At 47.4% G+C, this 18,152-nt stretch overlaps 1 protein-coding gene across 1 annotated transcript in view; it reads right to left on the minus strand.

Annotated features, from left to right (window-relative positions):
• Nucleotides 1–18,152, minus strand: part of SLCO3A1 (solute carrier organic anion transporter family member 3A1) — a 205,975-nt gene that overhangs the window by 45,399 nt on the left and 142,424 nt on the right. The window contains 2 exon segments of the mRNA XM_030576690.1: nt 2,420–2,472; nt 2,474–2,516. Of these exon segments, the coding sequence (XP_030432550.1) occupies nt 2,420–2,472; nt 2,474–2,516 (96 nt within the window).

Consider the following 18,152-nt stretch of genomic DNA (forward strand, 5'->3'; position numbering starts at 1 on the left):
TGTAAAGGCAAAATGTATTTTCCTCACCCCTTTAATGTATTTTCTCTTTTTTCCTCTTTTCCCCATGCAGAGGCAGTATGAGCTAGTGAAAGTGGGGAATCAGGACTCCTTGGTTTCCTCATCAGTTCTGTCTTACTGGGAAACCCAGGGCAAATGACCCATCGCATTGCATCCTTTTCCCCATTGGTCACATGGGGATAACAACTTGGAGTCCCTGACCTACCTCCCCTGAAGTTTCATCTTTGTCTAATGGAATAAAGTGAGAGTATTATTACTGGCATGCTCTGTCACAAAAATGGGAATTCTTTTCCAATAAAAAAGTTTCAAACAAAATAAAACATTTTCATTTCATTCTAAACCTCGGTGCAATTTTTTGATGAAATGATTCAAAATGAAAAGCAACCATTTCCAGTGAACTTGGAAATTTCCATTTGGTATTTTTCAGGCTTTCCCCCCCCTGTTCATAAACCCCATCCCCTTTTCCAATGGCAAGAAAGAACAAACCAAACAGAAACATTTTCATTTTGAATCATTTCATCAATAATTTGGAAATTTTCAAACCCATAAACATTTTTCATGAAAAACGTCCCCTAATTCAAAAATATTTTTAACCAGCTCTAATTAAGACATTTTTCTGTTGCTCAGTTTTATCAGCATCCCGGCAGGAATTATTAGTTGCTTTTGTGAGGGCTTTTCCCCCATAATTAATACCAAGGTTCTATCAAGTCTTATCTATGAGCTTGCTTTCCACTCACAAGTAGGCCCATTGACTGAAGTTACTGCATTGGCTTCAATCGAGTTACTCCCAGGCATAACATTAAGTGTGTGCTAAGTCTTTACTGGATCAGGGTCTAAATAATAAATGATTTGAATTCCCTGTCTTGGACCATGAACATTTGTATTACTTGTCACTCTATTGTTTCTTTCCTCTTCCCCTTTCAGAGGCATGCTGGGCTAATAGACAGCATAACTCAAGGGTGGGCAAACTATGGCCCGCGGACTGGATCCGGCCTGTCAGGGCTTTGAATCCGCCCACTGGATTGCCACCCCCATGGCACCATGGGCCTTGCATCACTCTCGGATGTCCAGCATCACGTCCCTGTGGCCCCTGGGTGGGGGGGAAGGGCTCCGCACACTGCCCTTGCCTGCAGGCACTGCCCCTGCAGCTCCCATTGGCCAGGAAGGGGAACCACGGCCAATGGGAGCTTCGAGGGACGTACCCACAGGTGAGGGAAGAGTGTGGAGCCCTCTGCTCACCCCCCTCCCCTGGGGCTGCAGGGATGTGGTGCCGACCGCTTCTGGGAGTGGCGTGGGACCAGGGCAGGCAGGGAGCCTGTCTTGGCCCCAGTGCATGCCGCTGTCACCAAGGAGCCACTCCAGGTAAGTGGCGCTGGGCTGGAGCCCGCACCCTGAACCTCTCCTGCACCCCAACCCCCTGCCCTGAGCCCCCTGTAGCATCCCGCACCTCTATTGCACCCCAACCCTCTGCCCAGAGCCTCCTGCCATACCCTGCACCTCTCCTGCAGCCCTGAGCCCCCTGCCCCAGCCCTACATTCATGGCCCCACATGCAATTTCCCTGCCCAGATGTGGCCCTCGGGCCAAAAAGTTTGTCCACCCCTGGTGTAACTGGACTCTACTGACAAAAGGAATAATATAGCTAAGAATATAGCTAATAATAGAAGAGGAGACAGAAAGACAGATTGAGAGAGAGAGAGAGACATTCAGAATATTATTAACTGTGAAAAATAAAGAACAGGGCTGAGGGAGGAGAGTCACATAGCAACTATCACCAAGAGAGGTAGTGCACAGAGAGCACCAGAAGCTTCCTTATTGATATGCCTATACCCTAGGGTGACCAGACAGCGAATATGAAAAATCGGGACAGGAGGTGGGAGGTAATAGGAGCCTATATAAGAAAAAGACCCCAAAATCAGGATTGTCCCTATAAAATTGAGACATCTGATCATGCTACTCTACCCTAGGCTGCAAAGACTTCCTATAGTGGCAAAACGGGGGGTTTGTTCTCCATGGCCTATACTGTCCTCAGTCTCTTGGTGGAGGCTGCATGCATGGGAGCTAGCTAGTGCTAGCTGTGATGGTGGCATCCTGACATGGACATCTGTCTACTAAGAAATGGGCTATGATCCCCTCAGACTCATTTAACATAAGATTCCAAACCACCCCAGATGGTAACAATTTCCAACCACTTCCAATTTCTTCTCCACTGGAATCGAGGTGAAAGGCTTTGAATCCCACCCAGCAGCTGAGTCTCACTCAAAAGGATTTCCTTGTGCCTTGTTATGCTCATAAGCCTAAGAGACTCAGTGAGAGGGGGCTTTATGGGTGAATCTCAACATTTTAGTCCTGCAATACATCGTTAATGCTCTTTAACAGCAACTCAGAAACAATTCGCCTTACTTGTGTCAATGAAGACAGCGTCCACATAGATTTTGGTACAGAAGGAGCCAAGATAATCCACAGGCTGGTCCAAATACCAGCATTGTAAACAGAATCCCTGCAAAGAAGCAGAAAACAACACAGGGAAATTAAACACCAGGCACAAATTGTTCATCACACATTGGGCCAAATCCAGGCCGTACTGACATCAAGTCAAGATTTGCTTCCAAAGAACATTGTAGAGCGGGGTTCTCAAACGCTTTTTTGCTGGGCCACCATTTGAAAATATTTCAGGGAGTGACACCCCTCCACCCGCAAGTGATAGCAAATTATGGTACATAATCATAGGTGCACACTCATGAAATTGCCACCCTTATGTCTGCAGTGCTGCTGCTGGTGGTGCTGCCTTCAGAGCAGGGTGGCCAGAGATCGGCAGCTGCTGTATCCCCCACAACTCCTCTTTACCCCCAATGACATTGTTGTGATCTCGTGATCCCCCTACAATAGCCTTGTGACCCCCATTTGGGTGGGGACCTCCAGTTTGAGAAACATGGTTGCAGAGTATGGAGATGTCATGCTGGTTGGACACATGCTTTCAACACAAGGGCTCCCCCATAGCACTCTCTGCTCTGCCCCAGCTCCTCAGAGGAGAGGGATGGGTGGGGTTGAATGCCAGGAAGGATTTCTATACACCTGAAGGGATGGTTTCTAAGTGAGACATTTTAGGGACCACCCAGACCAGGAAGAGGTTCTGTCACCTCCTGCCCTGTAATGTTGGTGCCTTTATGCTGGGCATTTTTGGTTCAGAGCCCTGACACCAGTATCCCCTCCACATGCACAAAGTCTTACCCTGGCCCCCTCAGCCTAGTTACACTTTGCTGGTGATCCCAAGCCCTCCCAGTCCCGAGTCTCCCCAAACCTGTCCATGCTGAGTTCTTAACTAACAGATACTTGGACTTTTCCCTACTGGTTTGTCAGCCTCAGAAGGTGTGAAACCAGCCCCCAGCCTGCTCGGACATGTACACTCCATACAGTTTGCATACCAGAGACCTGCTTGGGGTAAAAATGAACAAAAAGCTTAATAAGCAGAAACCCCCCAGAGCCAAAGATGAAATCGTGAGGGGAAGCAAACACATGCAAGTTACACAGAAAATAAACATCAAAATGGAACCTCAGGCTTTACTCTTTTAAATTAGATGAAACCCCTGTTTTAATACAAGGTACCTATTGCCTTTGAACAGTGACCGAGTGTAATGTCAATGGATCCCAGTCGTCAGTGGACAGGATCGAACCGGGGATCTCTGGAGCTTAGTACAGAGCCTCTAAAGCATGAGCTAAAAGCCAACTGGCTGTTAGCTAAGGCTGCAGAGCAGACTTGTTGTAGCTCTCTCTTTAAGTGGGCTTGGTGCCACTAGATGGGACAGAACACCATGCCCAGGAGATGTGTGGGTTACACCAGCATGCCTCCTAACTGCAAGGGTGATCAGTGATTCCCAGACAGCGTCCTGCCTAGATGCTGTCCCTCAGTTTCTGGCTAGATTTCACTTCCAAACCCTTCCTTTTTAAAAGGGTTTGCAGTTCTCTCTCTCTCTCTTGCATGGTCACTGAGAGCAGGAGAAGTTCCTTCTTAACTTGATAGCCAGGGTGTCTCAATGTCTTCCCCTTAACTGTAAAGGCCCACCATTTGTCTTCTCCTAGGTGCTTGAAGCTAGTCTCATCTGGTTGGGGAGGCAGTCCCTCCCTGGCTGACTGCCCACCGTTGCGTCAGGAGGTGGAGCTGAATGTTGTAGCACAAATTAGGAGTACAGTTTTATATATACAGACAAATACATGAACTCATGACCACAGTTTGTAAACATATCTCATAATGACCATCAAGTTCAGAACATTACAAGCTTTCATAGGAGACCTTACTCGATATATTTTTATGCACAAGAACATTATATATGAGCAGTTAATTCAATTGCTTATTCTTTGGGGCTCAGACCCCCTGTTCTTCTGTTGGGGTGTCTGGACCCTGATTTTCATGGTAAGTGCAACAAATAGCTTAGTAGCCACATGTGCCCAGGTCCCAACTGGTAGGGTCACTCCCCAGGATGCACTGTTATGAGCACAAGCTACAGCAGATAACTTTTCTCCCAGGGCAGATTCCATTAGAGAAATCCTCATCTGTGTCCAGCCAGGTTTAATACCGGACATTTACCAGACAGGCCTGGATGCTTTCAGTGCCTGAGGCCAGCCTACCCCAGACATATTGAGCTGGTATAATAGAAGGTGAAATGTGTCCTTTCAGCTGTTGAAATGCTCCCTGAAAGCTGCAGCTCCCACCCTGCCACTCCATTGATGTGCCCCAGCATCACACTGTTCATGGAGGCAGGTGAAGAGGGTGTTGTCTTGACATCAAAGGAGCTGGATGGGGCTCATGCCTCCCTGGGGCCTGCAAGGAGCTATCTGAGTCCCAGTGCAGCTGGGCCATTTCTCTCTCCACTACCCTGCCTCTGCCTGCGCTCTGTATATCGAACTCACACTTCAGTTTGGCAGTGGACTGCATCCCTTGTCCCCTCTGCGAAGCCATCCAGAGAAGCTGTCTGCTGCTGCCAGGACACCTTGATGGATCGATAACGCACTGGTTAACTGCAGCCTCCCAGCCCTTTTACCCAAAACTTTATTTCAGCCTGAAGCATTTTCTCATAGTGCAGTTCTCAGCAATCAGAGAAATGATCTGCACAGCTGGGGGCAGAGAGGAGCTGGAGAAAAGCAGTGGCCTGTTAATACCCATGAAGGAACACCAAGGCTACTGAAAAAAAAACATGTGCCCTGACGAAAGCCTGGCTAGGCAGAATGCAAGAGTTTGCCTGGCCAGAAATAACTTTGCCTTAGTTCTGAGCATATTAGTTCCTTCAAGAGTGCGGCTTGGCTTTAATAACTGATGCGATGGAGCAACCATTACCCCCTCCAGTGTCTTGCGTGCAAACAGAGCTCACCGATACTGGCACCGAAATCAAGACCAATAAGGGGAGAGATAAAGCAAGAGGCTGGGAAAAAGAGAGGGTCTCTGAGGAGATTTTTGTAAATGATGCAAGGGAGAGATGGTGGCCTTGTGGTTAAAGCACCAGGCTGGGAGATCAGGATTCAATTTCCCTCTTCAATGAAAACTATGGGTGTGACCTTGGGTAAGTCACTTATGGTAGGAATTTCAAAAGCCCACTGTATGCCTAAATCCTATGGAAGGTCAACAGGACTTCTGCTCCTAAATCACTTGGGCTCCTTTGACACTCCAAGCCTTTATCTCTTTGTGCTCCTCTTCCCCCTCTGTAAAATAAGGATACTCCTCCTTTACTTCACATTGGTGAGGAAAGGGTATGTTTACTAATGTCTGTGAGGTGTTCAGACATTATGGTGTTATGAGCCTCTTCATGGCTCAAACACTACGGGAATGGGATCTCTCTCAGAGAAATGGGGTCCAGGGAAGACTGTTGCAGGGGGTGGGAGCTACAGAGGAAAAGGATCTCTTGCCATCAGTGTAAAAATGCATGAAGGAAGCTGGTGCAGGGCAGAGGAGCGGGGGCTGGATGAAGACTGCAGAGGTTTCTAAAAATAAGCAGATCAACTTTCTGCTGGCCCCTAGAGTACCGTGGGGCTAGTGGATTTGCTTATGGATGGCACGGACATGGATGGACAGGGGGGTGGGCAGGCAGAGGGGAAGGGAGTGTCTCTAGATACAGCAAGAGGGGATGGAGGCAGTGCTAGGGCTGGATTTGTCCAAAGCACTATGCTAGCTTGGTACTGTTACCAAGGTGGATGCTTTTTAAAGGGAAAACACTTCTTGATGTTACTAGTTATCTAATAGGATTCACTTGCAATATTGTCTTGACGCACTTTGAGAGGCAAAGGTAACATTGCAATAGACCCACTGAGAAAGAATAAGTCGCAGCCTACAGAGCATAGCTTAACTCAGCATAATGGGAAACACTGATCTTGAGCTAAGATAAATCCCATCCAGTCCCCACTTCAGACTGTGTGCTGGAGATTGCTAGATACGAGCCCACACTGCCATCTGCCACATTTCAAACTCAGGCATATGGCACAGTGAATGTGCAGGAGAAACTTACTAACCTGAAACTCTACACTAAAGCTGGCAGGATCCCTCCCATCTATCTGCACTCCAGCAAAGCCGCAAGTGACGGAGACAATGGTACTTTTATCAAATACCCCACAGTACACTTATTCAAACTCTCCACAGCATCAGCATTCAAACCAAACCGCAGCTGACGAAAGGAAAGCAGCACACTTTTTGCAATGCAGCATTCAGGCGTTATCAGCGTGTTTGAACACTTTTTCGCTAGTTGACAAGGTTCACTGATTCACAGGTGCTTTGCCAGTCAACACGGGAATGGGCAAGGATCTGCTGTGTGTGTGTGGGTACGCACAGAGTTATGCACGAATCATTTGTTTATATGCCAATATGTAATATTAATCATCAGAATAGTGCTAGACAATAATAATAATTGTGTGCGCATGTGAAGTCCGAGTTTTGTTAACTGAGGGATCCATTGTGAAATAGCCCCATATGTGTTATTGCTAAGGCTGTGTGTCTGCCACAGAGGTCACGGTTCCATGATTTTTGCAATGGCCAGTGCGGCTGGCTCAGGAGCTGCCCAACAGTTTGGGCAGCTCCTGGGCCAGCAGCAGTTTGGGTGTGGGAGGGGCATCAGGGCTGGGGTAGGGGGTTGGGGTGTGGGGCGGTGCTTACCAGGAGAAGGCCTCCCCGGAAGTGGCTGGCATATCCCTGAAGCTCCTAGGCGGAGGGAACAGGGGGCTCTGTGCACTGCCCCCGCTGCTCCCATTGGCTGCGGTTCCTGGCCTAAGGGAGCTGCAGAGCTGATGCCTGTGGTGGGAGCAGTGTGCAGAGCCCCCCGGCCTTCCCTCCCCCGTGAGCTGCAGGGACATACCAGTCAGAGCTGCGTAGGTAGCCTGCCAGTCCTGCCAACTGCCCACTCCTGCAGTGCCATCGAGGTCTCGGGCTTCCCCCACCCCTAGCGCTGGCAGAGGTCCTAGGCCACGTGCAGCCACCCACCCATGCCCCCCCTAGCACCAGCGTGAGTCCTGGGCCACCCCCCAGCACCTGCATCACCCCCAGACCTCCCTCTCCAGAGCACCCGTAGCCCCCCAGCCCAAGTCTTAGTCAGGGGGATATAGTACAACTCATAACTTGTCCATGACTTTTACTAAAAATACCCGTGACTACAACGTAGCCTTAGTTCCTGCTAAATACCTGTAGGTACACGATAAGGCCTGGATCCTGCAAGTCCTTGCACAGCACACCATGTGCAAGCCTGTTGCACTCCAGGGTACATATGAGCAGAGGCTACATATGGGGGCACGTATGGTTAAGCACTAGGCCTAGCCCTCTGTAATGAGCAAAAGTGAGTTTCAAAATCCCTGCCTCCTTGCTCTCAAGTGTGCAGGGCTGCAGGGGCGGGGAAAGAACAGGCACATCTGAGCAAACACACAGTCAGAATTTCACCGGCTGAAAACTGGCATAGCACCACTGAAGCCAATGGAGATGGCTCTTGTAAATCAGCTTGAGAATCAGCCCATAGGCATAATGTCATCCCCAGCATATGAACAAGACTTTATCTAACATGCATTCTTTGGGCCCTTGCCCAGAGAGTGCACACAGATGATTTGCTACTGGGAAGCACAATGTTCTCAGACAAACACGTCCCCATATTATCTTTACAATAGTTAACAGAGATTGCTTTCTTCCTGAGATAAGGTCACACAGGGCAATAGAAGGGCTTAGAGTGAAGACAGACTCCCACAGACATCAATGTCCTAATAGTCACACCAAAGCCAAGACTCAATTCCCAGTATTCCCAATGGGCAATGTGTAGTATGGGGTCAGCAGACAGGCTTTTCCAGTAAGTTCCAGGGCCATCACAAGGGCAGGCGATATGTAGCTTTCTGCAGCTTAGAATGAAATACACATGGTGTTGGACTGGAGCCCAAGAGGCAGGCTAAATCCGCTGTGATTTGGGTCTGACCTGTTCTCCAGAGCCAGCGGGCGTCAGTCCTTTCTTTGTGACCAGGAATTGCAGCTGCTGATTTTCACAAAGTGTTTTGCGCTCTCTGGAGAGCTGTGAACTTTCAAAGGCTGCTGTCTGCGGCTGACGCAGGATCACTGGGGTGAGTCACACGTGGCATGTCAAGGCCAAACCCTGGAATCCTTAATCCTCCGCCAGTGGGGTCACTGAAGTCAGGAGGAGTTTGGCCAGTTTTGTCTCATGGTGTTTTCCTGTACAGCCACAAGTCCCAGCTTCAGTTGTGTCTAGGGTGACCAGACAGCACGTGTGAAAAATCGGGACGGGGGTGGTGGATAATCGGAGCCAATATAAGAAAAAGGCCCTGATCAAGACTGTCCATATAAAGTCGGGACATCTGATCACCCTAGTTGTTTCAGACTCCAGGAGTATGTAAGCAGGCCACTTGAATCAGAGCTTGGTTTGGGATTGCAATGACCGAGGGAGGGACAGAGACAGACATCTGAGGGAGAAAGTAATTGATATGTGATAAAGGGGACCCATTTTCTAAAGCAAGGAGCAAACAAGAAGGTGTTAGGTGAGCTGATAAAAGCATTAGAGAGACTGGTAAAAGTGAACACTGGAAAACTGTTCACTCTGAAATGTCACCACTAGAGGGCACTGTGGGATTAAAGTGTCTGCTAAAAGAAGATTTTTTAAAGTTTTTTATGCTAAAACATTAAATTATCTTTCACCTCCAGATTAATTGCAATTACCACCCCCCTCCTCCAAAGTTAACTATGGTTTTGACTTCTCTTAAAGTTTACACTAAAATCAAGTCTACAGGAAGCTGTTCCTATGCTCCTCTTCAGAGGATCCCATCTTAACGCTCTCCATGTAACAACAATATATTACAGGCAGTCCTCGACTTTACAGCCAGTTACAGCCAACAGCATTTATGACATTTCCAAACTGATATCCTGTTTCAACTTTCTGATGTTGCTTTCGACTTTACGACGCTCAAGTTTTTGTTTTTTTGCTTAGAAAATGTCAACATGAGTCCTCTTTGAAACATTTTTCCAAATTTTTTTCAAAATGAAAAATTTATAACAAAAAAATAAAAAAAAAAATCAGTCCTTTCCCACAAGTTTTGGTTTCAACAAATTGGCATTTCCCAACCAAAAAAGTTAATCCAAAAATTCCTGACCAGCTCTAGTCAATTATAATAAAACCTAGCACTTCAGTCATGCTTTTCATTAAAACTCTCCAAGCAAAGTACAGAGAGGAGGGGAGGAGTGATAGGAAGTGTCATTATCCCCATTGCACATAAGGAGAAACCGAGGCACAGGGAAGGTGAAGTGATCTGCCCAAAGTCACACAGCAGGTCAGTGACAGAGCTAGAAAATGTTCCACTGAATGAATGGATTTCAACATTGCAACAAAGAAGAGCAATCCTTAGGCATCCCCTTCTACACATTGTTGGCTAAGAGATATTGAAGAAAACTCAAGCCTACTGTGTTTGCAATGAGAAGTGGGAGAAGCATCTGTCCTGAATCCCTGTAGTGAATTAACAGGGAACAGTAACTCACAGCAGAAATGCCTCCTGGCTGGAAACAAGACACCAACGTGAAAAATACATGGACGAACATGCTTGTTCTTTAGGGAGCCCATTTCATGTTTGTTTCAGAAAGAGATCACTAGTGAAGAAGAGCAGCTCCAGTGCACAGTGGTGGGCTGGATAAAGGCAACAGGTCATGGAACAAGAACCTTTACTTCAAAACCCTTTAGTATAAACACTAAATGCCAGTTCCAGTGCAGGTGCTTCAGCAAAAGAAGAGTGCACTTTGCAGAGACGAACATGAAGTGAAGCAGATCAGAGCAAAGCCAGAAACCTTTGCTGAGATCTCTACTGGAAAGCCTTGCAGAGTGATCCATCTGCCATTTCACTACTCTGGCAGCTGCCTCTGAGGGGGGATTGGAGCTGAGGGAAGCCAGGTTGTGCCCAAAGCAAAAGATCAAGAGACGGCTATATTTCACAGCATTCCTGACAAGTGCATAGAGCAGGCGAGAAATGCCAACAGGGTGACAATATTTTCTTATCCACAAGGCATTCATGCAAAGGTGCATGTGATCATCAGCTATTCAGAACCCAAAACTCTAATTAAGGTCACATAACAGTTTCCATTCCTAACCTCCCGTTTTCACTCACTCAGAAATTTCCTAGGCTTGGTCTCTGCCCAAAGAGGAATTTATTTTAGTGAATGACTGAGACAGAATGGTTGAGCTGTTTTTGAAGAGAGTAACGTATAATATTTATACTCACATGCACCCCCACTCCCTGGAGGATATATATTTATGCATTGCTCCCTGCAAGATTTAGAGTTACTGGTTTAGGACCTGATGGAGAAGGGCACTTCCGTACGTGCTTAACTTTAACCATTGACTTCAACGGAACTTTCCATGTGCTGAAAGAGGAGCTTTGCTGTATATTGGGGCCTTATGCAGGTGACGAGCCCCAAGCCAGAGACAATGACAGGGGAAAGGTTAACAAGGGGGGGAGAGGTGAAGAGTCGCAGCAGGTGTGTTGAGGCATCATAGGAGAAATATAAATACATAAGCAGATGTCTTTATTTAGCAAGTCTCCCTGAGATGTCAGCATCCTTTTAACACGCTCATCAGAAGCCAATGTAGAAAAGGGCAGCCATATAAAAAGGTGCGAGAGTGATATCCTTGTGGCTAAGATCAAGCAGAGTAACAATTTATTTTAGGGCCTCTCAGTAACTCATTTCTTATTTGTGAGCAAGGGAGAGAGTGCTCTTACTGTGTCCCATTAAGTGTGGCCATTTATTCAGTAATCCTTTCCCCATGATAGACGATTTTGCTGTCTTGACTTCATTATTTTCAACAAATTAAATGTTTGGAATCAAGTCTTGCTGCAACATTTTTTTTTTGGGGTGTTTAAAAAATTGATTGTAGAGTTCACAGATTCACTTAGATCATACTAAGAGAAAACAAAATAAATGCTAGTGCAAGAATCCAGAGGGAATCCCAAACAGAATTTGAATATGCAGCTCTCTGTGCTAAACTCCCATCTACCGGCAAAATGAATGCACATTACACCGCATATAGTAAAGTTCACTCAGTTTTTTTTAAAACAGCTAAGAATTTTCAGGTGTCACATTAGCCACCAGAAGGTGCCCCTTCAATCCCAGGAACTAGCAGAGAGACACAGATACTGACAAAATCTCATTAATGATTTTACATATGGACTACATAGTTCTAGCAAAATGCATCTCCTAGTTTCTATCAACCTCTGCAATCAGACCAGGTTATTGGAACTTGGAAGAGCTAGGAATTGAGTCCTGAGTTCTCAAACTGGCCCTGCCACTGACATACACTGTAATCTTGCCAAGTCCCTTTGCTCCCCCATGCCTCGGTCTCCCCACTGTAAAACTGGCCTAATACTACTAGTGTTGCCAACTCTCACAATATTTGATGTTGTACTTAAAGCCCCAGTTCCCAGAGGCATGCAATCAGGTGAGAATCTCTGTTTTCATTGTTTTTTTAGTCCTGGTGGTTGCAGGGAAGAGCTTGGAATCACAATCTGACCCAAGGGCACCTAAAGATTCAGGAGGCAAAGAAAAGCCCATGTTTGTTAGATTAGTTTTAAAAAAAATCACCACAATTTTTGACTGACTCATGATTTTTGAACCCTTAGAGTTGGCGATACTATAGTACTGACCCATCCTTTGGGGCAGTGTGAGGATTCGTTCACAGATGTCTGTGCAGCGCTCAACGTGGAAAATGTTACGTATTATTAGGGTTTCCAAAATTAATCATTGGGTTGGGACAAGCCTTTAAAGTGAGACCACGTAGTCTTGGCAGCCGAGTTCAAACATAGAAGTTCTTATAGTCACTGGCGTGCTGGGTGTCCTTGAGCTAGACACTGCCCCTCTCCGTGCCTAGGTTTCCCTATCCTGCCCTCCTTTGTAAAGCACTCTGAGATCTACTGATGGAAAGGAACATAAGTGCAAGGTATTATCTCTAGCATATGAGAGACTCTGCCACTGAGTCCCTGAGTGGCCTTGGCCAAATCACCTTATTCATCTTCTTGCCTCATGTAGAGTTGTTCCCTGCTTCATGGGGCACTTGCGCTGCTGAGTTAGTGTCTGCACTACTGCTAATCTTGATGGTTATTTCTAGCGCCCTATCACAGGCATTATTATTGTTTATGCAGGCTATTACCACAGCACTAATTCAACTGTAAGTTCCTTTATTAAATCCAATCTGAATGCTATTTATACAACTGCTCTAATCATGCCTAAATAATAAGCAAATTGACTACATCAAAACAGTAACAAACCATTTATAATCATTTGACAAGATATTTACAAACAGCCTAAACCCTGGAGTGCTCAGACTCATGTTGGTCGACTCCTGCTTGGTCAGGCAGGGATTAGCAATGAATCCTTTAAGAATCCTTTTTCGATCCTTGAACAAACAAGCGATGTCACTGCCAGTTATTGGGCCTTAGCTAAGACCAGATGAAGCAGTTTCTTATATAGCCAGTTATTTACTGCACCTGGTACCCAATTAACTGCGTTTATTTCTGTTACTTCAGCCTGACCTTAAATAAGAGAACGCTAATATTTCGAATGGTCACTACAAGTTTAACAAAACAACTCTTCTTTCTCATGATCTCATTCTTTCTGGTCACATGCTCTGGGGCTATTGCTCATGTTATATCCCAACTCAATTTAAAACCATGTTCACTCAGATCTAATGTGGGCCTATATTCCCACACAGAGGCCTTTCTCGTCACCTGTAATACCTGCTGGGCAACTGTTCAAGATGCCAATCCTCCAGCATTGTCCTGGAGTCTCCAGGATTTAAAAATTAATCTTTAATTAAAGGTCATGTCGTGTGATGAAACCTCCAGGAATAAGTCCATCCAAAATTGGCAGCCCTAGTTTGAGGGAGGGGCCCGCATGGGGAAGGGGTGATGTGAGCAGACAGATATAGCAACTCTCAAGGCTGCATTTGAGGCAAACAGGACGTGTTTAATAAGCAAGAGAGTTGCAACTCATAGAGGAGGAGAGAAGAAATCAGTTCTCAGGGTAAGGATCTACTGAGCACCGAGATGCAAGGAACCTAGATTTAGAATAGCTCTTGTCATACAGCTTCCAGGCAAGGCACAAAAGCAACTCGCTGGCCCATAAAGATTCTGAGTATCGTTTTCAAAAGCACCTTTGTGATTTAGGAACCTAACCCCCATTATCAACAGTGACTCGGATGCCTAAGTCACATTGCCTCTGAGAAGATTACCCGCTCTCTCCGCTGAAAACCATACACACCCACTCCTACCCACCCCAGCAAAATCATCTTCCCTTTGGCAGAAGCCTTAGTCCTGCCTTGACGCCTAGCGCCAGCAGAGAAGAACAATTCCAGAGCCCAGAATCCTCTGCATAAGAGCAACCTGTCCCCAGATATACACATCTAGGGCTACCAGGCAAAAGCATCGGGGCTGGCTTCAAGTGCAGCAGCAGAACGTTAGGGATAGAAAGGGGGAGTGGAAAAGAATTGCACTGGGTTCCCTCCCCAAATCCCTCCCCAAAGACAGACAAGTCCCTGGCATCAATACTGAGGCTCCAGTGCTGGTTTGTGAAGGAGCGGTGGTTGATCTGGCCTGTGATGGGTTGAGATCCAGAGCTGGGCTGCTGCTGTTCCAGGAAATCAGGGTGTAGAAACCTGTGCCCAACTCAGTATGAAGCACGTGGACAGAGCGCTGACAAGAGGGATCCCTGCGCTGTGCTCTCCCAGACATCAGCTGTGCTGTCTAGTACTGAGAGCTAAGGGCAGAAAGTGACTGGCTCTCCCTGTGCCTCTTTGGCTTGCCAACTTTCCGACTGCAGAAAACCGAACAACCCCAGGATCGGAAGAGTAAATGGGTGGCTTAGAAGCACCTTTCCCCACAGCTCCTAGCCCCAGGTTCTGTCGAGTTTAGCTCAGTTGGGCCCAAGGGCCCGGCCCAATGTATTACACCTCTACCTCGTATATAACGCCGTCCTCGGGAGCCAAAAAATCTTACCGTGATATAGGTGAAACCGCATTATATCGAACTTGATTTGATCCGCTGGAGCGCGCAGCCCCGCCCCCCCACCCCCAAAGCACTGCTTTACTGTGTTATATCCAAATTCGTGTTATATCGGGTGGCAGAGGTGTATTTATCAGCTTAGATGAGGTGCTGTCTGGTGGGTAAAGACAGGAAGTGAGACAATGAGTGTATTAGACCCTGGCCTGATCGCTGGGTCCCAATAGATTTGTTTTTCAGTTCTTTGATTTAAAGGGAAGAGAAAAAAACCAAACTCCTAAACATCCAGATTTGGAAATATTTAAATTCTTAGTTGCTGAGAATGATGGTGAAGAGATCATTCAAGGGCAGCAAATGTCTGTGTGCACGTGTATAGTGTGGGGAGGGGTTGCATGAGTGTGTATGGTGGGGGAGAGGCTGCATGTGTGTGTGTATGATGGGGGAGGGCTGCATGCATGTGTGTATGTATGGCAGAGGATGGGGTGCACCTGGGTGCATGTGTTTGGTGTGGGAGGGCAGGGCCGACTCCAGGCACCAGCTCAGCAAGCAGCTGCTTGGGGCCGCCAACGGTGAGAGGCGGCATGTCCGGGTCTTTGGCAGCAATTCGGTGGCAGGTCCCTGGGTCCCTCTTGGAGCGAAGGACCAGCCACCGAATTGCCGCCGAAGACTGAAGCGGCAGCAGTAGAGCTGCAGATCGCGATTTTTGGCACCTCAAACAGCAAATAAAATAAAATAAAAAAGCCACGATCGCAATCTGCAGCTCATTTCTGATGCAAAGCACAAGGGAAGCAGATTATTAAGAACTTTACTATTGTTAACCTCACATAGTTCATTTTAACTACCATTTAATAATTAAATCTCCTGGCGCCCCTGGAGGTAGGGAGGTGTCATCACCCCCATTTTACAAATGGGGAGCATGAGATGCAGAGCAGAGAATGCCTAAAGTTGCATAATTACCAGAACAGAACCAGTGCACTTTCCCTGAATCCCCTTTGGCTGTCGGTGAAACCCAGCTGCACTTGGCATCAGATATAGCTAGCCAAGTGCAATCATAATCAGTGATTCATTTGTGCAATACCATCAATATTAAAAATGTTAATTAATAAGAAAACACTCAATCCTTCCCCTCCCCCCATTCGTTTGATGCATGCAAGTGTATAGTGGGAACTGCTTTGATCCCCATCAGAATAGAGGCTAAACATTGAAGTGAACCATCTCAACACTGCTCCTCGTTAATTAGCAGCTGCAGGCACTTTGAAACATCTGTCAGGATTGCTTTGACATTCCGTTTGCTTCACTGGCTGCACCGAGGAAGCAGAACAAATCAAAATGAGCCATTTTTTTGGTGATGCCTGATCTTGGTTTCTGTGTTAAACAACAAATATAAAGCTAGGTGTTAGTAATGATGCCACAGACGCAGGATTCGTGCCATGTGAGTTAATAAACGTCAGGGAAAATGATGTCTCTTCTTGGGTAACCATGGAGAAAAGAGATGAAAAATGCCCCAATGGGGTTGGGGAAATGTCAGGAGATGCATCCTGGTAGAAGGTTCTTGATAGGCTTTGTAGGCCGGAATGGGGACGGGGCAATTGATGCACATGCTGAACAGAGAGGTGTCTGCCATGCTGTATTTTGAGAGAGGTAGGGTGCATTATGACTAGAGAGGGATATATCGCGTCTCATCACTGGGTTCCCTCCCCAAATCTCTCCCCAAAGACAGACAAGTCCCTGGCATCAATACTGAGGCTCCAGTGCTGGTTTGTGAAGGAGCGGTGGTTGATCTGGCCCGTGATGGGTTGAGATCCAGAGCCGGGCTGCCGCTGTTCCAGGAAATCAGGGTGTAGATACCTGCGCCCAACTCGGTATGAAGTACTCCCCAGTGATGAGGGGGAGTGCTCAGTGCCCACAATTGGGGCCAAATTTTTAGGATAGCTCAGCACAAATGGGTCCCACATGTCACAGTGGAAACTCCTAGGGAGGAGGATGGACGTATGGTTTGTGCCTGCAAAATGAACTGCAGGTACCAATCCAAGCCCTTGTGCCTCTAAGGCAGTGTTTCCCAAACATGGGACACCGCTTGTGTAGGGAAAGCCCCAAGTGGCGCAGGCCGAGGGACGTATTGGCCCCCGCTTCCAGCAGCTCCCATTGGCCTGGAGCAGCAAACGGCGGCCAGTGGGAGCCGCGATCGGCCAGACCTGCAGACGGGGCAGGTAAACAAACCGACTCGGCCCAGCCCACCAGGGGTTTTCCCTACACAAGTAGCGTCCCATGTTTGGGAAACACTGCTCTAAGGGTATGTCTACACGGCAACTAGACACCCAGGGCTGGCCCATATCAGCTTTAGGACCCTGCGAGGTGGGAGGGTCCCAGAGCTCGGGCCCCAGCCTGAGCCCAGAAGTCTACACAGCAGTGAAACAACACCGCAGCCAGAGTCCTGCAAGCCCACGCTGGCTGGCACAGGCCAGCTGCAGGTTTTTCTTTGCTGTGTAGTCATATACCTGTTGGATCTATGACTGTAGCTGGATAGTTAGACCATTCCTACAGAGAATGTTTTACCATCATCATCAATCATTTGTTTGGCAGTAGCACCTCAAGGTGCCAATCAGGATCTCTTTTTGCCAGGTGCTGCACAAATGTGTAGTAAAGAGACCCTCCCTCCCCCGAAGAGCCTACAGCCTTGTAATTGCAAAGAGTCAATCCAAGTGAATGAAACAAACAAATGAGTGACGGGGTGAGGCAGCAAGGACAAGGGAATGCTAATACCAGCATGATTTCCCAGGGACCAACTGTGTGCAGATTCTTTCCCCAAGTTCAGCCTTTGGCATTCATTTGCCAGTGTTTACTAACCAATGAGACTATCACCATGCTGCAGAACAGAAGCCTTATACCGAACTGTATTTCTCCAACCACCTCCAAAATAATGCCTCTCCTCCTACTCTCCTGGTATATACTTCTCTCCAAAGCCCCTTGAAATGCATGCCCCATAGCCCCGATTCTGATTGTGAACTGTGATCATGGTTTTGACGCTTGCCAGTGGAATCTGCATCGGAGCTAAACTATGAATTTTATGCAGTTCAGAATGCCTGTCTTAGGATAGCTTCCCTCAACCCCCTTCTCTACACATCCTTAGAACAATGGTTTTCAAAGCCGGCCCGTTGCGTGTTCAGGGAAAGCCCCTGGCAGGCTGGGCCAGTTTTTTATTTGCCAGGTCCACAGGCTTGGCCGATCGCGGCTCCCAGTGGCTGTGGTTTGCTGCTCCAGGCCAATGGGGGCTACGGGAAGCGGCGGCCAGTACATCCCTCGGCCCGTGCCGCTTCCCACAGCCCCCATTGGTCAAGGGATGTGGTGGCCGCCCTTCTCGCAGCCCCCATTGGCCTGGGGCAGAGAACTGTGGCCAGTGGGAGCCGCGATCAGCTGAACCTGTGGACGCGACAGGTAAACAAACCAGCGCAGCCCACCAGAGGCTTTCCCTTAACAAGCAGCAGACCGGCTTTGAGAACCACTGCCTTAGAAAACTATTCTTCTCTGCAGCTAAACAGGGATTTACGAAGTCACTTTCTGGTGAGGAAGTTAACCTGGAAAACATCCATCAGCGACTATTTCACAATGTTTCTTTTAAGATGTTCTACTCTCCATGGTT

The sequence above is a fragment of the Gopherus evgoodei genome, chromosome 10 (genome assembly GCF_007399415.2).
Source record: "Gopherus evgoodei ecotype Sinaloan lineage chromosome 10, rGopEvg1_v1.p, whole genome shotgun sequence".
Taxonomy (NCBI): domain Eukaryota; kingdom Metazoa; phylum Chordata; order Testudines; family Testudinidae; genus Gopherus; species Gopherus evgoodei.